The sequence below is a fragment of the Cicer arietinum genome, chromosome 1, assembly GCF_000331145.2.
Source record: "Cicer arietinum cultivar CDC Frontier isolate Library 1 chromosome 1, Cicar.CDCFrontier_v2.0, whole genome shotgun sequence".
Taxonomy (NCBI): Eukaryota; Viridiplantae; Streptophyta; class Magnoliopsida; order Fabales; family Fabaceae; genus Cicer; species Cicer arietinum.
Window position 1 is genome coordinate 47814381 of NC_021160.2, and position 17703 is coordinate 47832083.

At 25.8% G+C, this 17703-nt stretch overlaps 1 protein-coding gene and 1 long non-coding RNA gene across 5 annotated transcripts; both read left to right on the plus strand.

Annotated features, from left to right (window-relative positions):
- Nucleotides 1–383: 383 nt before the first annotated feature.
- On the plus strand, nt 384–3515 carry LOC101497787 (uncharacterized). Of its 4 annotated transcripts, none has more exons than XR_001144140.3 (4): nt 384–546; nt 919–1586; nt 1709–2734; nt 2846–3514. It is a non-coding gene; the product is annotated as an uncharacterized lncRNA (long non-coding RNA). The 4 variants fall into 4 exon arrangements; XR_001144141.3 differs by having other exon boundaries at nt 919–963; nt 2846–3512; XR_003472723.2 differs by having other exon boundaries at nt 919–2734; nt 2818–3515.
- Nucleotides 3516–5089: 1574 nt separating this feature from the next.
- LOC101497456 (DNA glycosylase/AP lyase ROS1-like) lies at nt 5090–16261 on the plus strand. Its single transcript, XM_004487675.3, has 18 exons — nt 5090–5318; nt 9186–10061; nt 11774–11864; nt 11938–12382; nt 12469–12548; nt 12658–12742; nt 12909–13000; nt 13078–13146; nt 13235–13271; nt 13354–13436; nt 13679–14146; nt 14525–14561; nt 14642–14699; nt 14793–14875; nt 14965–15030; nt 15116–15230; nt 15938–15976; nt 16068–16261. Exons 1-18 carry the CDS (start codon nt 5090–5092, stop codon nt 16196–16198), a joined length of 3084 nt encoding a protein of 1027 aa, XP_004487732.1. The 3' UTR covers nt 16199–16261.
- The last annotated feature ends 1442 nt before the right edge of the window (nt 16262–17703 follow it).

Here is a 17703-nt window from a genome sequence, read left to right on the forward strand (position 1 = left end):
TTGACAACTTCAGTTAAACTTATAGATGTGATATTTTTTTAGATGATTGGTCCATCAAAACAAAAAATGAAAAATCAAATTTTGAGAACCAAAATTTAATGTAATCACTAAAATATAAACTTCAGATTGACTTTCCATCGTAAATATATCACTAAAATAATTATCTTATTACTAAATTGGAATTCAAATTAAGAAGAAGATTAAAATGTCAATAATTTTGGAAATGAATGATAAAAATTATACCAAAAAAAATAGATTATCATAATTAAGAATTTAATAAAAATACAAGGAACAAAAATGCATATGATACACGACTATTTATTTATTTATTCATAAAAACTATAATTCTTTAAAAATAAATTTTAATGAAAAATTTCAATACATTCAAAAGTTTAAAAATGCATCAAGTTCACTACTCTTAGTTCCTAGTTCCAAAATTCACTTTCATTCATAAAAGAATTAACTTTCACAGTTTCACCTTCACGTCTCAGCTCGGCGCCGTCGTCCGTCGTCATTCTTCTCTTCTCTTTCGTTACTGCTGTTGAGGTTCCTTCTTCTCTTTCATTTCCCTTATCATTTCTTCCTAACTTCAACTTTCTCTTTTTTAATTTGTTCTTTTTGTTTTACTCTGTTTCAACTTGCTCCCTGCGATTGTATTATTGCTATGGCAGATTTAATGTTAAATTGTGTCCTTTTTGTGTTGTTGCTCAATTTATGGCAGATTTTTACTTTTCTTTTTTAATGTTTATTTGTTTTTCTTTTTTAATCTGTTACTGTGCATCTTTGAAGTTACTTGTGTTGATGATTTAATTTTCATGCTGTTTACATTCTTTAATTCATGGTTCATGCTGTTTGTTTATTTTGATTTGGGGTTTTCATGCTTGTTCTGATTTGAGATTATGATTTGTACTTTTGTAGGGATTACAGTTTGTGTCTACTTGCAATATGAAAAATAGTAAAATAGTAAGTAGCTCTCAGCTCAAATCTAACTAATGTAATTGCTATTGATGACACTAATCAAAAAGTGGAATGTTGTTTAGGTGATTATTTTGATATATATATATATATAATGTGTTAGTTGGAAATTTTTAACTTAGTTTGTGTGTTACTTTGTTGTTGTGATTAATATATTTATAGTATACCATAAAAATTAAAAGATGGGCAGGAAAGAAATTTTCAAAATTAAAATAAAATAATACTATACAAAATGTGGGCTACCCGCCAAGTCCACCGCCGTTTAGGGTCGGGCTTCGGTAGTATTTTTTCAGCCCGTATTTAAACTGGATTTCTGGCCCGACCTAAAAAAGCGTGCAACCTGTTATGACCTGTCATAAATGGGTTGGGTAACCTGTTTTGACAGCTCTAATATAAAGTCACTATGTAATCTCATTAATCAACATATATACAATAAAAGTGTTTTCAATAGTTATTTAATATATTCTCATTAATCAACATAAAGTAAAGTTTAGTTTTTACTTATTATTATTATTAGCACAAATGTTTGGTCAAGTAATAATTGGTCCTCCTGGTTCTGGAAAAACAACTTACTACAATGGCATGTCTCAGTTCCTTAATCTATTTGGAAGGTAAATTTAACTCTTTAGAACATGTTATCATATTATTACTTAATTGTAGGGTTTTCTAATTTCTACTAATTTGGGAATTTATTCCATTTACCTCACTACTTTTATTTACTTTTCAAATGTAGGAAGGTTGCTGTTATCAATTTGGATCCAGCTTATGATTCATTACCATATCCTTTATGTTTACCTTTTTCAAACATTGCTGTTATTCTTAATTAAAGGCCTGTTTTTTAGTTGTGTAGTTAAATTAATTGATATGGTTTACCTTAGTATTAAATTTAGTTATGAATGTGCTGTGAACATTGAGGATCTTGTGAAACTTAGTGATGTCATGGTAGAACATTCTCTTGGTCCTAATGGTGGTAAATCGATTGCTTCTTTTTTGTTGTTTGAAGTATTTATTCATTGTAAAATTTCTGCTTGTTTTAATGTCACACCAATAGTAGTACCGAATGACGGCCAATTTAAAGTGTAGGCATGGCTGATGGATTATGAAGCATCGACACTTCAGATTAAAAGACTGTCCTGACGCAACACTGGTATATGTAGTGACATTCAATCACTGTCATTTTCTTATATTATTGCGCTTGTGACATTGTCTACGTGTCAGTGCTATTGCCGTGTCTGGTTTCTGTGTTGGTGCTTCATAGTTTGTGTTGTATAAGTTTTGCTATTGAGAGAGTCTATGAGAAATTTTTACAAGTTACTCATTATGTTTCCTCAGAGAGACAACACTACCTTTTAGTAGGTATTTGTGTCTTACTAAATGCATATCGTGAAGTTTCACTTGTGTTGTACAAGCAGGTCTTATATACTGTATGGATTATCTAGAGAAAATATTTACTGGTTGCAAGCAAAATTGGAACCTCTTCTGAAAGGTTACTGCATTATTATACTTTATTTTGGGAATTTCCCATAAAACATTGGAGGGTGAATGAACAACCACCTATCACCTAATATTAACATTTCAGATAACTATTTAAAAACTACAGTAATTTTTATTCAGATAGTGTACTCTTGTGGTCTGACAATATTATTAATGTTTCATATCATTATTTACTCTCTGATTTCCTGGCCAAGTGGAACTTCTTTTTCTTCATTCAAATGCCAAAAATGTCATCATGAAATTCACAAAGAAATTAATCTTAAGGGTATGTATAGTCCTGTTCTTTAAGTCTCACTTGTGTTATTTTAAAAACTAATCTATATGTTCATTCAATGCAATTAACGGCAGTGCATTTGGTTGATGCTCATCTTTGTAGTGACCATGGGAAGTACATCAGTGCATTGCTTCTATCCTTATAAACATTGCTACATCCAGAACTTCCCACATCAATGAGAGATACTAATCCAAAATATGGAATATATATTAGATGTCAATACTCCTTGCTTTGGTTAAAAATGTATTCTCTGAGAATACTCCTTGCTTATAATGAAGTTGAAAAATATGCTGGTTAATTTGCCCCTTCTGCAATGATTATAGTTGCTATCCAAGTTGTCCCAATGTGAAATTATGTCTTTGTTGATGGACACAATTCCTTGCTTGTTTAGTGTCTAATAGTAACCTTAAAATTGAAGTGAAGAGTTGGAAATGGCGGTTAAGGTTGGATTAAATGGGTCAAGAAGATGTAAGCTATTATTTTGTCATGTTATATAGTTGGAGAAGGTGTCGGAGTCTGAATCGGAGGGGTTGTTTGGCTGAGTTGTACGTGGAGGAGTGTTTTTGGAGCGGCGGGTGAACAACATAAATGCAGTGGTTTAAAAACATGAAATAATCCAAATAAAAATATTTTATATATAGAATTCTTCATCATGAATTCAAAAAAGTACATTTAATGAATGATTTCAAAATCAACAAAAAGTTTTGTATTTTCATATTGGTGTAACAGTCCATTATTACGTCATGAAAGTGTTACCTAACAAAGTCTTCAAAGTGTATGCAATTCTCGTTGTAATAGATTTTGAGTACTCTTTGTATTCACATTAATTCATTTGCTTATAAAAAAATGTATAATAGTACATTAATTTAATATAATTAATAATATTTTAAAAATTGTCATTTTGAGTAGAAAACATTTTCAAAAATCGTAAATTAAAAATTTACAACCTAATAATATTATCATGTATTTTCATTTTATGAGTTTTTACAATTTTATTATTTAGTTAATATATGTATTAATTAGCATATTTCTTAAGTTCCGTGCAAAAATTATTATGCTATACTATTATTATATTATTATTTTTCGATGAATACTACTTTCTCCTGCTTTAAATATAAACAATTTTGAATTAATAAAAAATAATATATTTAGACTAAAATTCTAATTAAATATATCAAATTTTATTAAGTTTTTACAATTTTATTATTTAGTTAATATATGTATTAATTAGCATATTTCTTAAGTTCCGTGCAAAAATTATTATGCTATACTATTATTATATTATTATTTTTCGATGAATACTACTTTCTCCTGCTTTAAATATAAACAATTTTGAATTAATAAAAAATAATATATTTAGACTAAAATTCAAATTAAATATATCAAATTTTATTAACTCATAATTATTTATATTTAAGATCGACGAGAGTAATTGTGTCCACTAAAAAAGAATTAGTACAACAATACATTAAATGAATATTTATTTATCAAAACTATAACTCTTTAAAAATAATTTTTAATTAAAATAACATCAATACATTAACTGACAACAAAAAATTATTAAACAATGAATATTAAAATAAAGAATTAATTAATTTTTTTTTTTTACAAAACAAAGAAATAATATTGTGATTATGAAATATGAATACAAAAATCAACGTATCACTTAAAATTCAACGGAGACTTAAAAAAAAATTACATTTACTTCGTACCTTTTTATCACTAAATCAAATTATAGTTTTGTTTGAGTAAAGAAAAAACCATATATATATATATATATATATATATATCACATTTAAGAACTATTTTTATTAAATATTCAAGAATTTATTTGTTAAGAAACACAAATATTAACAATTTTTTATAATTAATTATCACTAGTTTTTGTTAATAAATTTTGGTAAAAAATTTCCAAAAAGGAAATATATATTAGTAAAATTTGAAATCTTAACAAGCAATTTAATTAAAACAACAAAATATTATTTTAAAGAATAAAATTTATTGAAAAAAAAGCTTAAATCACATTTTTGAAAGAGTGACGTTATTTTCTTATAAGTGTGAATTATGTGAGAGAGTGTGAAACAATAGAGTTTTATTACGTCCAAAAATGAAAACTTTATTATAAGATTCTATAAACAGTAACATACATCCATTGGGTTAGGCCCAATATAAAAATATATTTAAGATAAACTTCCTCTTTTAACTTAACCTGCTTGTGGTCGCCATTTTTTTATTTTGTTTTAGTTAGTTCATTGAGTTATTAAGGAAAGATTGAAAGGTTTTGGTTAATGTCAATATAAATGTGTCTATCATATTAATATGAGGAATTGAAGCTACAAGAATTCGATGGAGTTTAACCAACAAAATTGGTGGCTTCCGGAAACTCCTTCAAAGGTTCCTCTCCCAACGCAACAACACACCAATGTAAATTTGATCACCAATGAATTGGACTATAAAAATCAATGTTTAAAAGATGGTTCGTTTGTCGAACGTGTGAATTTTAACTCGTCCAATGATATCCATATCGAAGACGGTGCCAATAATATACCTATTCATCCTAGTCAAGTTAGTCAAGGTAAATGAATCCAATCTTTCTTTTGCCTTAGACCTTAATTGCTTTATGAAAATTTGATTCACATTTAGTTCTTCCTATAAAAAACGGTAAAAACAATTTGATGGAGATTTATGTGCATCTAATTTGAATTTAGATACACTATTTGAATTTAATTGTGGAAAATGAATGATATTCAACTCTATTTAAAACAAAACATTGAGAGAGAGATAAATTGAGAGGGAGATAAACGAGGATTACACACTTATAATTCTATTGAATCTCAAAATAAAATTAACTTTTTTTAATAGTTTAATTTTGTTTTTTTTTTTAATAAAACTAGTAACAGGATGTTACTCAAAAGTAGGATTTAGTTGTCATCCTCATTGAAGGCACTGTCATTATTCAAATAAAAAATAAAGTCTCTCCAATAGCATTCAAGATGATTGAATTCATAGAATCAAATATACTGTTTTTTACCGTTAAATTAAACAATTGATATTTTTTAATAGTTTTTTTTATTTATAATAATAGTTTTTTTTCTTCTGAATGTGCTTTGATACTTATTATTCGGTTATATTTAGTTATAGTCGTTTTTTATTAAATTTATAGATGTTATACGTTATATTGGAGGAGGAGGAATAGGAGGATGAATAGGAGAGGTGGTTTAGGTATGAAGTGTGTTTTCCGCACACAAAATATAACAACCTTATTTATATTTTCAGTTATCATTATCAGAAAATACTGTTTAAATATTTTTTGCAACTATCAACTATTAGGATTAGTAGTGAGTTTTTGCAATTTGCAAAATCGGAGTGTATGAGAAGATTTATTGCATCTTTGGATTCAATTGTTTAATTTAAACCAACAAAAAACAAATAAAAATCTTAAACATATCATTTTTTAGGTGAGATGGTCCGTCAACTAAAATTTAAAATCCAACAATAATTATAAACAATAAAATCAAGTTTATTGGATTATAGAGAGAAAATAGATCTAATAATTAAGTCAATAAAAAATATAACTAAAAAAGAAAGATAGTTTTATTTTAAAAAAAACTATAAATAAATTTTAAAATTGGGCCAAGAGCCTATCTACCTGCACCTTCATTTTTGGTAACGAGTTAAGCAAGGGAAGCCTATGAAAACAAACATGGTGTTAAATACACATTAATTTAAAAATCTCAATGATCAATTAAAACTTAATATCTTTTGTCAAAAAATAAAATTTAAAACTTAATATCTCATCTATTCCACGATATAAGTTATTATAACATAAGCTAAAAATATATTTAATTTTATTGATTTTATAATGATCGTGAATTATTTTTAAAAGATTACTACATTTTATTAACACCATTCATAATTAAATTTGTATTGTATCTATACAATACATTGATAATTCTATAAATTAACAAATAGTTTTCAATAACTCTACAACAATACATTACCTGTGTAATTCTTACGTTCAACATATTACCAAAATTAAAAAGTTAATTATAATTTACAATTTAATTGAAATATAAATGCAGTTGTTTAAAAACATGAAATTATTATAACCCAAATAATTAACAATATGAGTAAGTGATATTTTAGTCTCTAAAAAAACACGCGGGACAAATCAGTTCTTAACAAAATTACATAAGATCAATTTAGCCATGAACTACATAGTACATGTTATTCTCATTGTAGTATGTTTTGAATATCTCTTTTACTCAATTTAATTCATTTGCTGGTAAAAAAACAACTATTATAGTATATTTAATAACTTTCATATATTTAATATTTTCAAAATTTTCATTTTGAGTAGAAAACAAATACAAAATGGTAGATAGTAAGGAGATTAATTTTATATAATCCAATAGAAATTTACATCTTAATAATATTATCATGTACATATCTGTAAAAAAAACATTATGTTTATAAATTTATTATTTAGTTAATATATATATTGGATTATCTTAAAAATTTATTATTTATTTAATAGATATATTTAAAAAAATATATATATTGAGAATGAGACCATAGTAAATCAGGGTTTAGAAATGATTTATTTGCTGACTAGGTGAATTCTAACTAGTCCAATTAATGAAAGAAAGGTGTAAAAATTTGATTTACATTTGTTAGGTTAAGAGCAAAATCTTTTTTAATGATAATGTATTTGAGTTTAAATGTCAACTATAACAACCGTTTGAGTTTAATTGTGTAGGATTATTTTATATAAAAAAAAACATAGAGAATTAATTAGTACAATTTTTAAATTTAAATTCCATATATTTGAGTTTAATTATATTCGATAACAATTTGGTTTCACTTTTGAATTTAACATATCTATATAATTAAATTTAGGATATGATTTTGAACTATAATTACCGTTTGAGTTTAATTGTGTAGAATTATTTTATAAAAAACATAGAGAATTAATGAGTATAATTCGTAAATTTGAATCTCATGTATTTGAGTTTAATTGTAAACCTTAACAATTTGGTTTTACTTTTGAATTCAACATATCTATATAATTAAATTTAGGATATGTTTTTGAATTATAACTGCGTTTATGTTTAATTGCATAGAATTATTTTATAAAAAATATAGAGAATTAATTAGTACAATTCTTAACTTTGAATCTCATGTATTTGCGTTTAATTGTGAAGTGTAATAATTTGGATTCACTTTTGAATTCAACATATCTATATAATTAAATTTAGGATCTATTTTTGAATTGTTTTTGAACTATAATTTTCGTTTGAGTTTAATTGTGTAGAATTATTTTATAAAAAACACAGAGAATTAATGAGTATAATTCTTAAATTTAAATTTCATGTATTTGAATTTAATTGTAAACTGTAACAATTTGATTTTATTTTTGAATTCAACATATCTATATAATTAAATTTAGGATCTATTTTTGAACTATAACTACCGTTTGAGTTTAATTGTGTATAATTATTTTATAAAAAACATAGACAATTAATGAGTACAATTCTTAAATTTGAATCTCGTGTATTTGAGTTTAATTGTAAACCGTAAGAGTTTGGTTTCCCTTATGAATTCAACATATCTATATAATTAAATTTAGAATTTGATATTGAACTATAACTACCGTTTGAGTTTAATTGTGTATTTATAAAAAAAAACATAGAGAATTAATGAGTATAATTCTTAAATTTGAATTTCATGTATATTTGAGTTTAATTGTGAAGTGCAACAATTTGGTTTGACTTTTGAATCCAACATATCTATATAATCAAAAGTCAAACCAAATTATAATGTTTTAAAAATTAATGAGTATAATTCTTAGTTTTTATTTGATTTTAATTTCTTCTATTTTTGATTATTTACTATGTATCCTAAATCACTTATTAATATGACTTTTTTTTATAGGTAAATATTATTAAATAGATCTTACTAACAAATGTCTTAAAAATTTAATTTGTTTAAAGATCCTAAATAAAATAATTATAATATTGAAAAAATCAAGTAATTTGCGTTTGTTTTTAATTGTTTTCTAAATGCAAGTTTATATGAGAGAAGATTCAAAATGTTCAAAAAGCATTTTAACAATAAGTTGAAATAAAAAACGCACACACACAAGTCTTTCAATATATTAGATGGGGCTTATCCCCTACCATAATATTAAGATATATTTGCCTCAACGTAAATTTTCTCTCAATGTCCACTCCTACGCCTTTTGAAATCGGAAATTCAAAATGCTTTTGAAAGTTGTGTTTCTGTTCAACTCAAAATTTCTATTTGTGATTCTTATCATGAGTCCTTAAGAAACTTGTTAGAAATATTCTTTTTTATTATTAGTAGTGGCTCATGAAGGCCAAGGCATGTGTTAGCTTATAATTAAAATATTGAATTTAATGCAACTTTTATATTTGTATAGGTGATGATGATATTGAATTGTGTTCAAAGAAAAGGAAGATCAACTTTAACATTGATTTAGAAAAACCAACTAAAAGGAAGATATATCGACCTAAAGTGGTATCTCAATTGCTCAAGAGAACAAAGAAATCTCATCCTGAAAGCGATAAAGCTCCAAAACCATCAACTCCAAGAAAAAGTTATGTGAAAAAGACTCCTAAGTGTTCGCGGCGACCTTTATTTGTCGATGATGAACATTCTGTCTCTTTACCATTTTTGATTGATTCAAAGAATGAGCAGGTGGAATTTGAGAATTCAACTATCAGAAATGAATTTGGAATTGAATACAATTCGTTGCAAAGTTACCAAAAGATAAATTCATTGTTAGGTTTGTGTCTAGTTGAGAGCAGAAGAACTGGAGGAAATTTTCCATATATGTGTAAGAAAAAAAGAATGAGCAGACACAGACTACATTTGCAAAAACTTTTGACCCCTTTTGCAAAGGCGAAAAGATCAAATAGTTTTATTAGGAAGAAAAAATGTTGGACAAATTTCTATGTTGAAGGGAGTTATGTAAATAGCAAAAACATGAGATTTTTAATCAAGAAAATTATTTCTATGAAGAAAAAAATACATCAAAAGACAAAGAAAAGAGTATATCAAAAGAAAAAAAAGTTAGATGTCCACAAAAAATCAGGAGAAATAGTTCTTTATAAACGACCGTCGTTTGGAGTTGATGTAATACTTGATGAAGAGACATTAAGAGTATGGAATTTACTCGTTGCTGAAAGAGGACATGAGGAGAATGATGAACAAAAGCGAACATATTGGGAGAAGATAAGAAACACCTATCATAAAGTGATTAAATCATTCTTAGATGAAATGCGTGACATCCAAGGTATGTTTTCTTTACAATAGATTTTATATTTCATTGTTAGTGTTTAGGAATATGAGACATTAGTTTCCATAAATTTTGTTTTCTAAGATAAAATTTAGACTTAAATGTAAAGATACGTGCAAATAAGGGTTATTTGGATTTTGGTTCTTATAAAAAGTATTTTTTTTTTTAATTTGACCTTACAATTGCAAAACAATTAATCACAAATTTTATGTCAATTAATAATTCTTCGTCAATGATTACAAAATTAAACACACTATAAAGTTCATCAACTTCAACTCAAAAGTCAGAAAATGCAAATAATCTACAACTTTCATAAAATCTAAGAAGATGCAAACACAAAGTTAATGTAAAATTCAACGTTGTTCATTTGATCTAATAAAATAAAGACCCATGTTTAAAATCATATTCCTCTTTTCACCTAGAAACCAAACAAATACTCATATCTAACTTAAAAATCTCAGAAATAGAGGCCGCCAAGGGTAACAAGAGAAGGACACATACCAAATAAATCAAAAGGGTAAGAAGAGAAGGTCGGCACAAAGGCATGAAAATATGTCAAACTGACTGATAGAGGTCTACGACACACCAGACTAGACCAAATTTTTTTCTTAAACATATAAAGTCAAGACTTCTAAAAAAATATATTTAATTAAAAAGATCATGCTATATGCCACATAACAAATCTTTTAGGTCTATTAAGTCAACCTAGTTAAATAAATATAAATAATATTTTTTTACTACTATAAATATTATATTAAATTTTGATCTTTTTGTTATATATTCAAATTTTATTAATTTTCGCATATTACCCTCATTTAATTTTTGACATATTTAAATGTCTTATTATAAAATATAATTTAAGTATAATGTATATAAAGTCATATTCTTCAAAATGTGATGTTAAATATTAAAATAGAACTTAATTTCATTAATACATTAACTCGTTAATCTATTTAAATATATATTTGATTATTTATTTAAAAATATTAAAATGAAATAAGTTTTTAAGTAGACTAACAAACTATACCCGACTTCTATAAAAGTCTGACTTAAAAAGTAAATCTATGACAGATCACGTACCAGATTTATACCTTAAATTTTTTCGTAGCTCAGGTTGAGGCCTAACAAAGTCTAGATACACAATATCATAAAATGTGAGAGTGTAGAACAGAGCTGCGCGACGAGCAACAAGGATTACTGTTTCTAGTGAAAGGCTGAAATTTCAATTTTACATTTTTTTTAACTTCTGTATATTATTATTTATGTTGGTTTGGGTAGTAACGAAAAAGATGCAATTGTAATTGTAAGCATTTGTTTATTTGTTGGGGAGAACTGAATTGGTTGACATTACCAATTATATGGGGAATTTGGGTTTTGAGTTGAAGAGCTCTAATTTTGTTTTTTTTTTTATTTTTTTTTTATCATTATTTGTTTTAAATGAGTCAACTTAAAATGTACAAAGAATTTCAAACTCGCAAAATTAAAAGTGTTTTGAAAGTTATTCGTCAATCAATATCTTAAATTACTTTTCTTTGTTGGTAGCCTTACTTTTCTTTGATTAAAGATGACTATATTAGTAAGTTTAAATTTGTAGTAATAAGTTCTTTTGTTCTTTGTCAAAATCTATATTTGTCAAATGCATGCACTAATGGTAAAATCTTTGTCGATTTTGAAAAAATTGATTATATTTTGATTGATAAACGTTATAGGTGATAGACGATTCTTACCATGGAAAGGTTCGGTTTTGGATTCTGTGGTTGGAGTTTTCTTAACTCAAAATGTGTCTGACTCTTTGTCAAGGTAAAGTTAAATAGATAATTTATTTATTCAATTTTCTTTGTATTGAATATTAATACTCATCTTGTTTCTATAGCTCTGCATTCATGTCACTTGCTGCAAAGTTCCCTGTCAAATCAGTTACTTGTGAAGAAAGCAACATGGTTGATAAAGAATTGAAAGATAAAAAAATTGAAGAAATGGAAGCTCATAAAGGCAATGACTCTTCCAAAATTGATAACAATGAAGCTGAAAATAATTCTAGCCCCATGGAGACAAAATTAGATTCACCTAGCACAATTTCTGGTGAGAAACAATCACCTAATACAAAAAGAAAGAAAAATCGGGAGGAAAAGGAGATGCTATTGGAAAAGAAACGTCAATATTGGGATACACTAAGAAAAATCCACACTAAAAATTATCGACACAGTGATTATGTGGATTCTGTTGATTGGGAAACAGTAAGAACTGCAGTAGCTAGTGAAGTTGCCAAAGCTATTGAAATTCGTGGCCAACATAATATTATTACTGCAAGAATTCAGGTACACAAATATTTAGTTTTTTGTTAATAATTTTTGACATGTTATTATTGAATTATAGTAATTAGTACTTTATATGTTTTTTGTAGCGTGTATTGAACAAGTTATTGGAAACAAATGGAAGCATGGATTTAGAATGGCTAAGATACATTCCACCAAAGGAAGCAAAGTAAGTCTAAAATTCATGTCTCTTTATAATATATACTTTTGTATAATTTTTCTTTATTATTAGTCATCAACATGAGTTGTTTGAATGAAACAAATCCATAATATTACAGGGAATATCTTTTGAGCATACATGGTTTGGGATTGAAAAGTGTGGAATGCATAAGACTTTTAACACTTCGACATGTTGCTTTTCCAGTAAGTGTGTTGCTTTTCCAATAAGTATATAAGAAGATAAAATTCTTGTTTATACGAATGAAACTATTTTTGTTAGAGAGTATATGTTTTTTTTTTGACTTATTTGTCACTTTTGAAAGGTGGAGTATATGTTTTTTGACTTGTAAAGATTTGTCAATTTTGAAAGGTGGATGTAAATGTTGGAAGAATTGTTGTACGTTTGGGATGGGTTCCCTTGCAACCATTACCAGAATCAATTCAAATACATAATCTAGAGGAGTAAGTCTCTCAATATTTTTAAAATTTCCCACTATTGTAGCACTCATTGTTAATTACATTATTTGGTTTTGATGCAGATTTCCAGATTCGAATAAAATTCAACAATTTCTTTGGCCAAGACTATGCACTCTTGATCATGATACATTGTAATCATCAAACATCTTTTCAATTCATTTGAATTGTGTATTAAATTAATAATATATCTTACACATATGATACGCTTCCTTTGTATAGGTATGAATTACATTATCAGTTGATAACCTTTGGAAAGGTACATTTTAATCTTAATCTTAATCAAAGTCTTACTTTCTTCTACCTTTTTCATTAAGATGAAAACATAAAATATTTTGCAGGTTTTTTGCACAAAGAAAAATCCAAATTGCAATGCTTGTCCAATGAAGAATGACTGTAAACATTATGCAAGTTCACTTGCAAGGTATGCGTTGAGTACTCAATTTTTAGTGCGTTGTGGATTAATATAAATCAATTTTGTAACTATTGATCGATTTTGTTATTTCACCACACGATTATAATTATTATCATAAAATAGTTAAATAATCAATTGTTTGTGTTGACTGATAGTGTAAAAAAATTTATATCGTCGATGTATGTCCATTAAACTCCTGATAATTAGACTATGGATTATAAAAATGTGATAATGTATATATATATATGCAGTAAAAAACTTGCCTTACCAGAACCAGGTCCAACAACAAATCAAGGGATTGTAGTGACACAAATGGATCACACTGATGCTTATTCTTTTCCATACTTGGATTCATTAAACGATTTTAAATCTACATTTATTACCAAAGAAAGTAAAGGATGTGAACCTATAATTGAGATGCCTACATCACCCGAACCTGAAAGTGGAGAATTGGCTGATTTTGAAATAAAGCATGGTGAAGAGATTTACTATTGTTATACTAACGAGGATGAAGATAATGAAGACATTGAAGATATTCCAATAATCAACCTTAGTAATCAAGAATCTTCATGTGCTCCAAAGATACATGATAATTCTTATGAAGAGTTTGACCTTGACATTAATACATCAACAGCTTTAGTTGTATTACATCCTGATGCTGCAAACACTCCCTTACCAAAAATGAAAAATGTTAGTCGCTTGAAAACGGAGCGTTTCGTGTAAGTTTTACACTTCTCTATATTTCTATGTTATCTTTTTATTTAAATTTCTCATTAGATTATTTGAAGTTGTATTATCTCTATTAATTTAATTATTACATCATATTATTGATATGTGTGCTCAATTTGGTGGATTGTAATGGTCAATAGTTATCATGCGTGTAGAATAACTCCACAAACTTACTGATATAACTTTATATTAGATTGCTAGAGAATACTTCTTGATATTTCAATTATTATAGTTTTGGTTTACTTATTGCAAAATATTTTTTTTAAACAATATATAGATATTTAAAAAGTTATTTAGATTTATTACTTTAATAGTCAAGCTTCATGTGTCTTGTTTCTTTCCTTATTTTTTTCTTCTTGTTTTTTCAGATATGTCCTCACAGATAATCATCCTCTCCTAGCCAAGGTAGGTACCAAAATAACCCCAAACTTTTATAGACAAACGAAAGTTATATTATATATATTTAGACTTTTAATTTTTTACAGCACACTCCACGAGAACCTGATGATCCTTCCCCTTATCTTTTGGTTACATGGTTATCAGGTATATATATATATATTTGTTAAAAGAAAGTTGTTTTTTTAACAAAGTATTTAGCAACACACATTCTTACCTTTTTGTATATTTAAAAAAAAGATGAATTAGAAAGCTCGTCTGAATCAAATCAGAGCAGTGTACAAGAGGAAGACAATAGTCAAACAGTTCCAGGAACACTACTGGTGAGTTAAACTACGAAAATAATTTCAATTTTAAACACAATATATATTTTTATAAATAAAAGAGTTAGCTTTGATAATTTATGAAACAGATACCATGTCGAACTGCAATGAGAGGACATTTTCCCTTAAATGGAACATACTTTCAAGTGAATGAGGTAAATAATTAAAGTTATTGATGTTTGTCTCATAAAGTACACAATGTCCCCAATATCTTATTTATTTAATTATGTATTTTTCTAGGTTTTTGCTGACCACACCTCAATGATTCAACCAATTAATGTTCCTAGAAATTGGTTGTGGCATCTTGAGAAACGGATAGTATATTTTGGTACTGGAACATCAGCAATAACAAGAGGTGAACATGATATATTACTTTATTTTTTGTGAAAGAACGTGATTTTTTTATATTATTATTATTATTATTATTATTATTATTATTATTATTATTATTATTATTATTATTATTATTATTATTATTATTATTATTATTATTATTATTATTATTATTATTATTATTATTATTATTATTATTATTATTATTATAGTTACTTTTTTCTTCTAGTAATCGGCTTAATTTTATTTATACATATATTAAATAAATTAATAAAAAAAAATTATTATTATTATTATTATTTATGTGTCGCCTTTAACTTTTTACTCTTGTGCCAAAAAAATAAAGGTCGTTTTAATAATTATAAATTTCTCAAGATAAATGTTTTATTTTCAATGTAATATTGAATGTTTTATTCTAATTTTGCCTTCAAATTATTACAATTTGTATCACTTTTAAATTTTTATAAACCAATTATTTACGGTAATAATTAATAAAAATAAATCAAATACTCAAGTGTTCAGAAGACATATGTTAGTAATTTTATAAAACTATTATATTCATCCATTTATTATTATTTTTGTGAAAAAACCTTAAAAATATCAATGCATGTATTTTTTTTATTATTATAATCATTAATGTTGCTGTTTTTTTTTTTAATAAAATATTTTAACTCTTAAGAAAGAGAATAGAGAACATTTTAACTTTTTTTAATAAAAATATCAACGCAGGTTTGTCGGTGAATAAAATCAAGAAATGCTTTCAGGAAGGTAAGTAAGAAAATAATATATCATGATTATTTATTATGTATTCTTATTTATAATAGTAAAATCACACCATGTAATTTCCATTTATTGATAGGTTTCATTTGTGTGAGGGCAATCGATATAAATACAAGAGCTCCAAGACCTATATCTTCTATATTGCATCGCAACACAATATCCCAAGTAAGAAAGGGAAACAAAGATGTGTCCCCAAATGAGGAAGTATGATTCCCAATTATATGTATTATGTGTATACATTCTTTTACTCTTCAATTATTTTATTAATTCTCATTTGCTAAATTTAATTCTCTGTTCTCTTATGCGATTACGGCCTCTTTGAGTTTTTGTATTTTGCTTATGTTAATCATTTTGGACACTAACATGGTTACTATCTCTTGAGTTTTTTAAAAATTTAAATTTTTGAAATAAAAATACATTTCAAAAATTTGAAAAGTTTCGAAAGTTTTAAATTCATTTCAAAAAATTTTAAATGTTCGAAACTTTTAAATATTCTGAAAATTTTATATTTCAAACTTTGTAACTTTTAAAAGTTTCAAAAAAAATTATTTTAAAAGTTTCAAAATTTTAAAAATATAACTTATTTTTCAGTTTCCGAATATATGAAAAGATTTAAAAATTACAGTAATTTCTATAAATGTTCAAAAGAAAGTGAAAAAATGAGTGTTTTTCTAAATATTATAATTCAAAAAATTAAATTAAATTTTTATATAGATTGGAGTTGACAAGTACAAGTGCATGCTAGAAAACTCCCTGAAAATAAGTATCAAACCACTCATTTTATATATGATCTACTTAATCACAAATTGGGCCCAAACCAATTCTACCCAACTGGTTGTACACTCTACATTTTTATCTAATTCAAAGTCAAGTTGTATTTACAAAGGTGCATGTAATATTTTATCTTATCCAATAGAAAAAGAGTGATACCCATGTTTCTTACCCAATAATATCTATAGATAAAATTTTTATTTTTTTTACAAAATAGACAAATTTTTTATTGTCAATGAAATGAAATACAAATATAAAAAATATTATTTGACCACAAAATTTAAACATAATATCTTGAAAATTGTATAATATTAAAATATATCCCCTTCCTTTGAAAAAAAACAAAAACATTAGACCTCCTCCTCTCTCATCTTTTTAAATTTCAACAAACGAGAGTATATTGTCATCTTTCTTCCCTCCCCTCCCCTTTCAAATAAAAAATTAATTTATTTGAAAATATTATTTCAAATATTTTATCTATTTGTTACCGTTTTTATGAATTTTATTTTAAAAAATCATTAAAATAAAAAATTATTTTGAAAAACTCTTCGTAAATTCTTTTTTGAGAGATTTTTTTTTTAAAATATAATTTTTATCAAGTAAGAATATTTAATAATGATTATTTAAGTTATTGAATGTCAATTTTTTTTAATCAATAACATAAATCTGAAATGTTCTTAAGCTGTAATTCAATTGACAAATGTCAATATAGTTAGGTTAGACGTCTTCTTCCGAGTTCGAATCCTAACACGTTACAATTGTGTGAGTTAATTATGATGAAATTTATCATCTTTTCTAAGACAAGAAAATATCCAAATTCGAACCCTAATTACGTCACAATTGTGTGAGTTACTTATATTATTTTTAAGCAAATTTTTATAAACATTATTTTTTAAAAAAAAAAAATATGAAGTCAAAACATTTTGTTTAATCTAAAACAAATG

Excerpts from the sequence above, each read along its gene's own strand:
- LOC101497456 (XM_004487675.3), top strand. The coding sequence starts at position 5,090 with ATGGAGTTTAACCAACAAAATTGGTGGCTTCCGGAAACTCCTTCAAAG. Across the intron at positions 14,562-14,641 it reads ATCATCCTCTCCTAGCCAAG|CACACTCCACGAGAACCTGA; the intron begins GTAGGTACCAAA and ends AATTTTTTACAG. Across the intron at positions 15,977-16,067 it reads CAAGAAATGCTTTCAGGAAG|GTTTCATTTGTGTGAGGGCA; the intron begins GTAAGTAAGAAA and ends ATTTATTGATAG.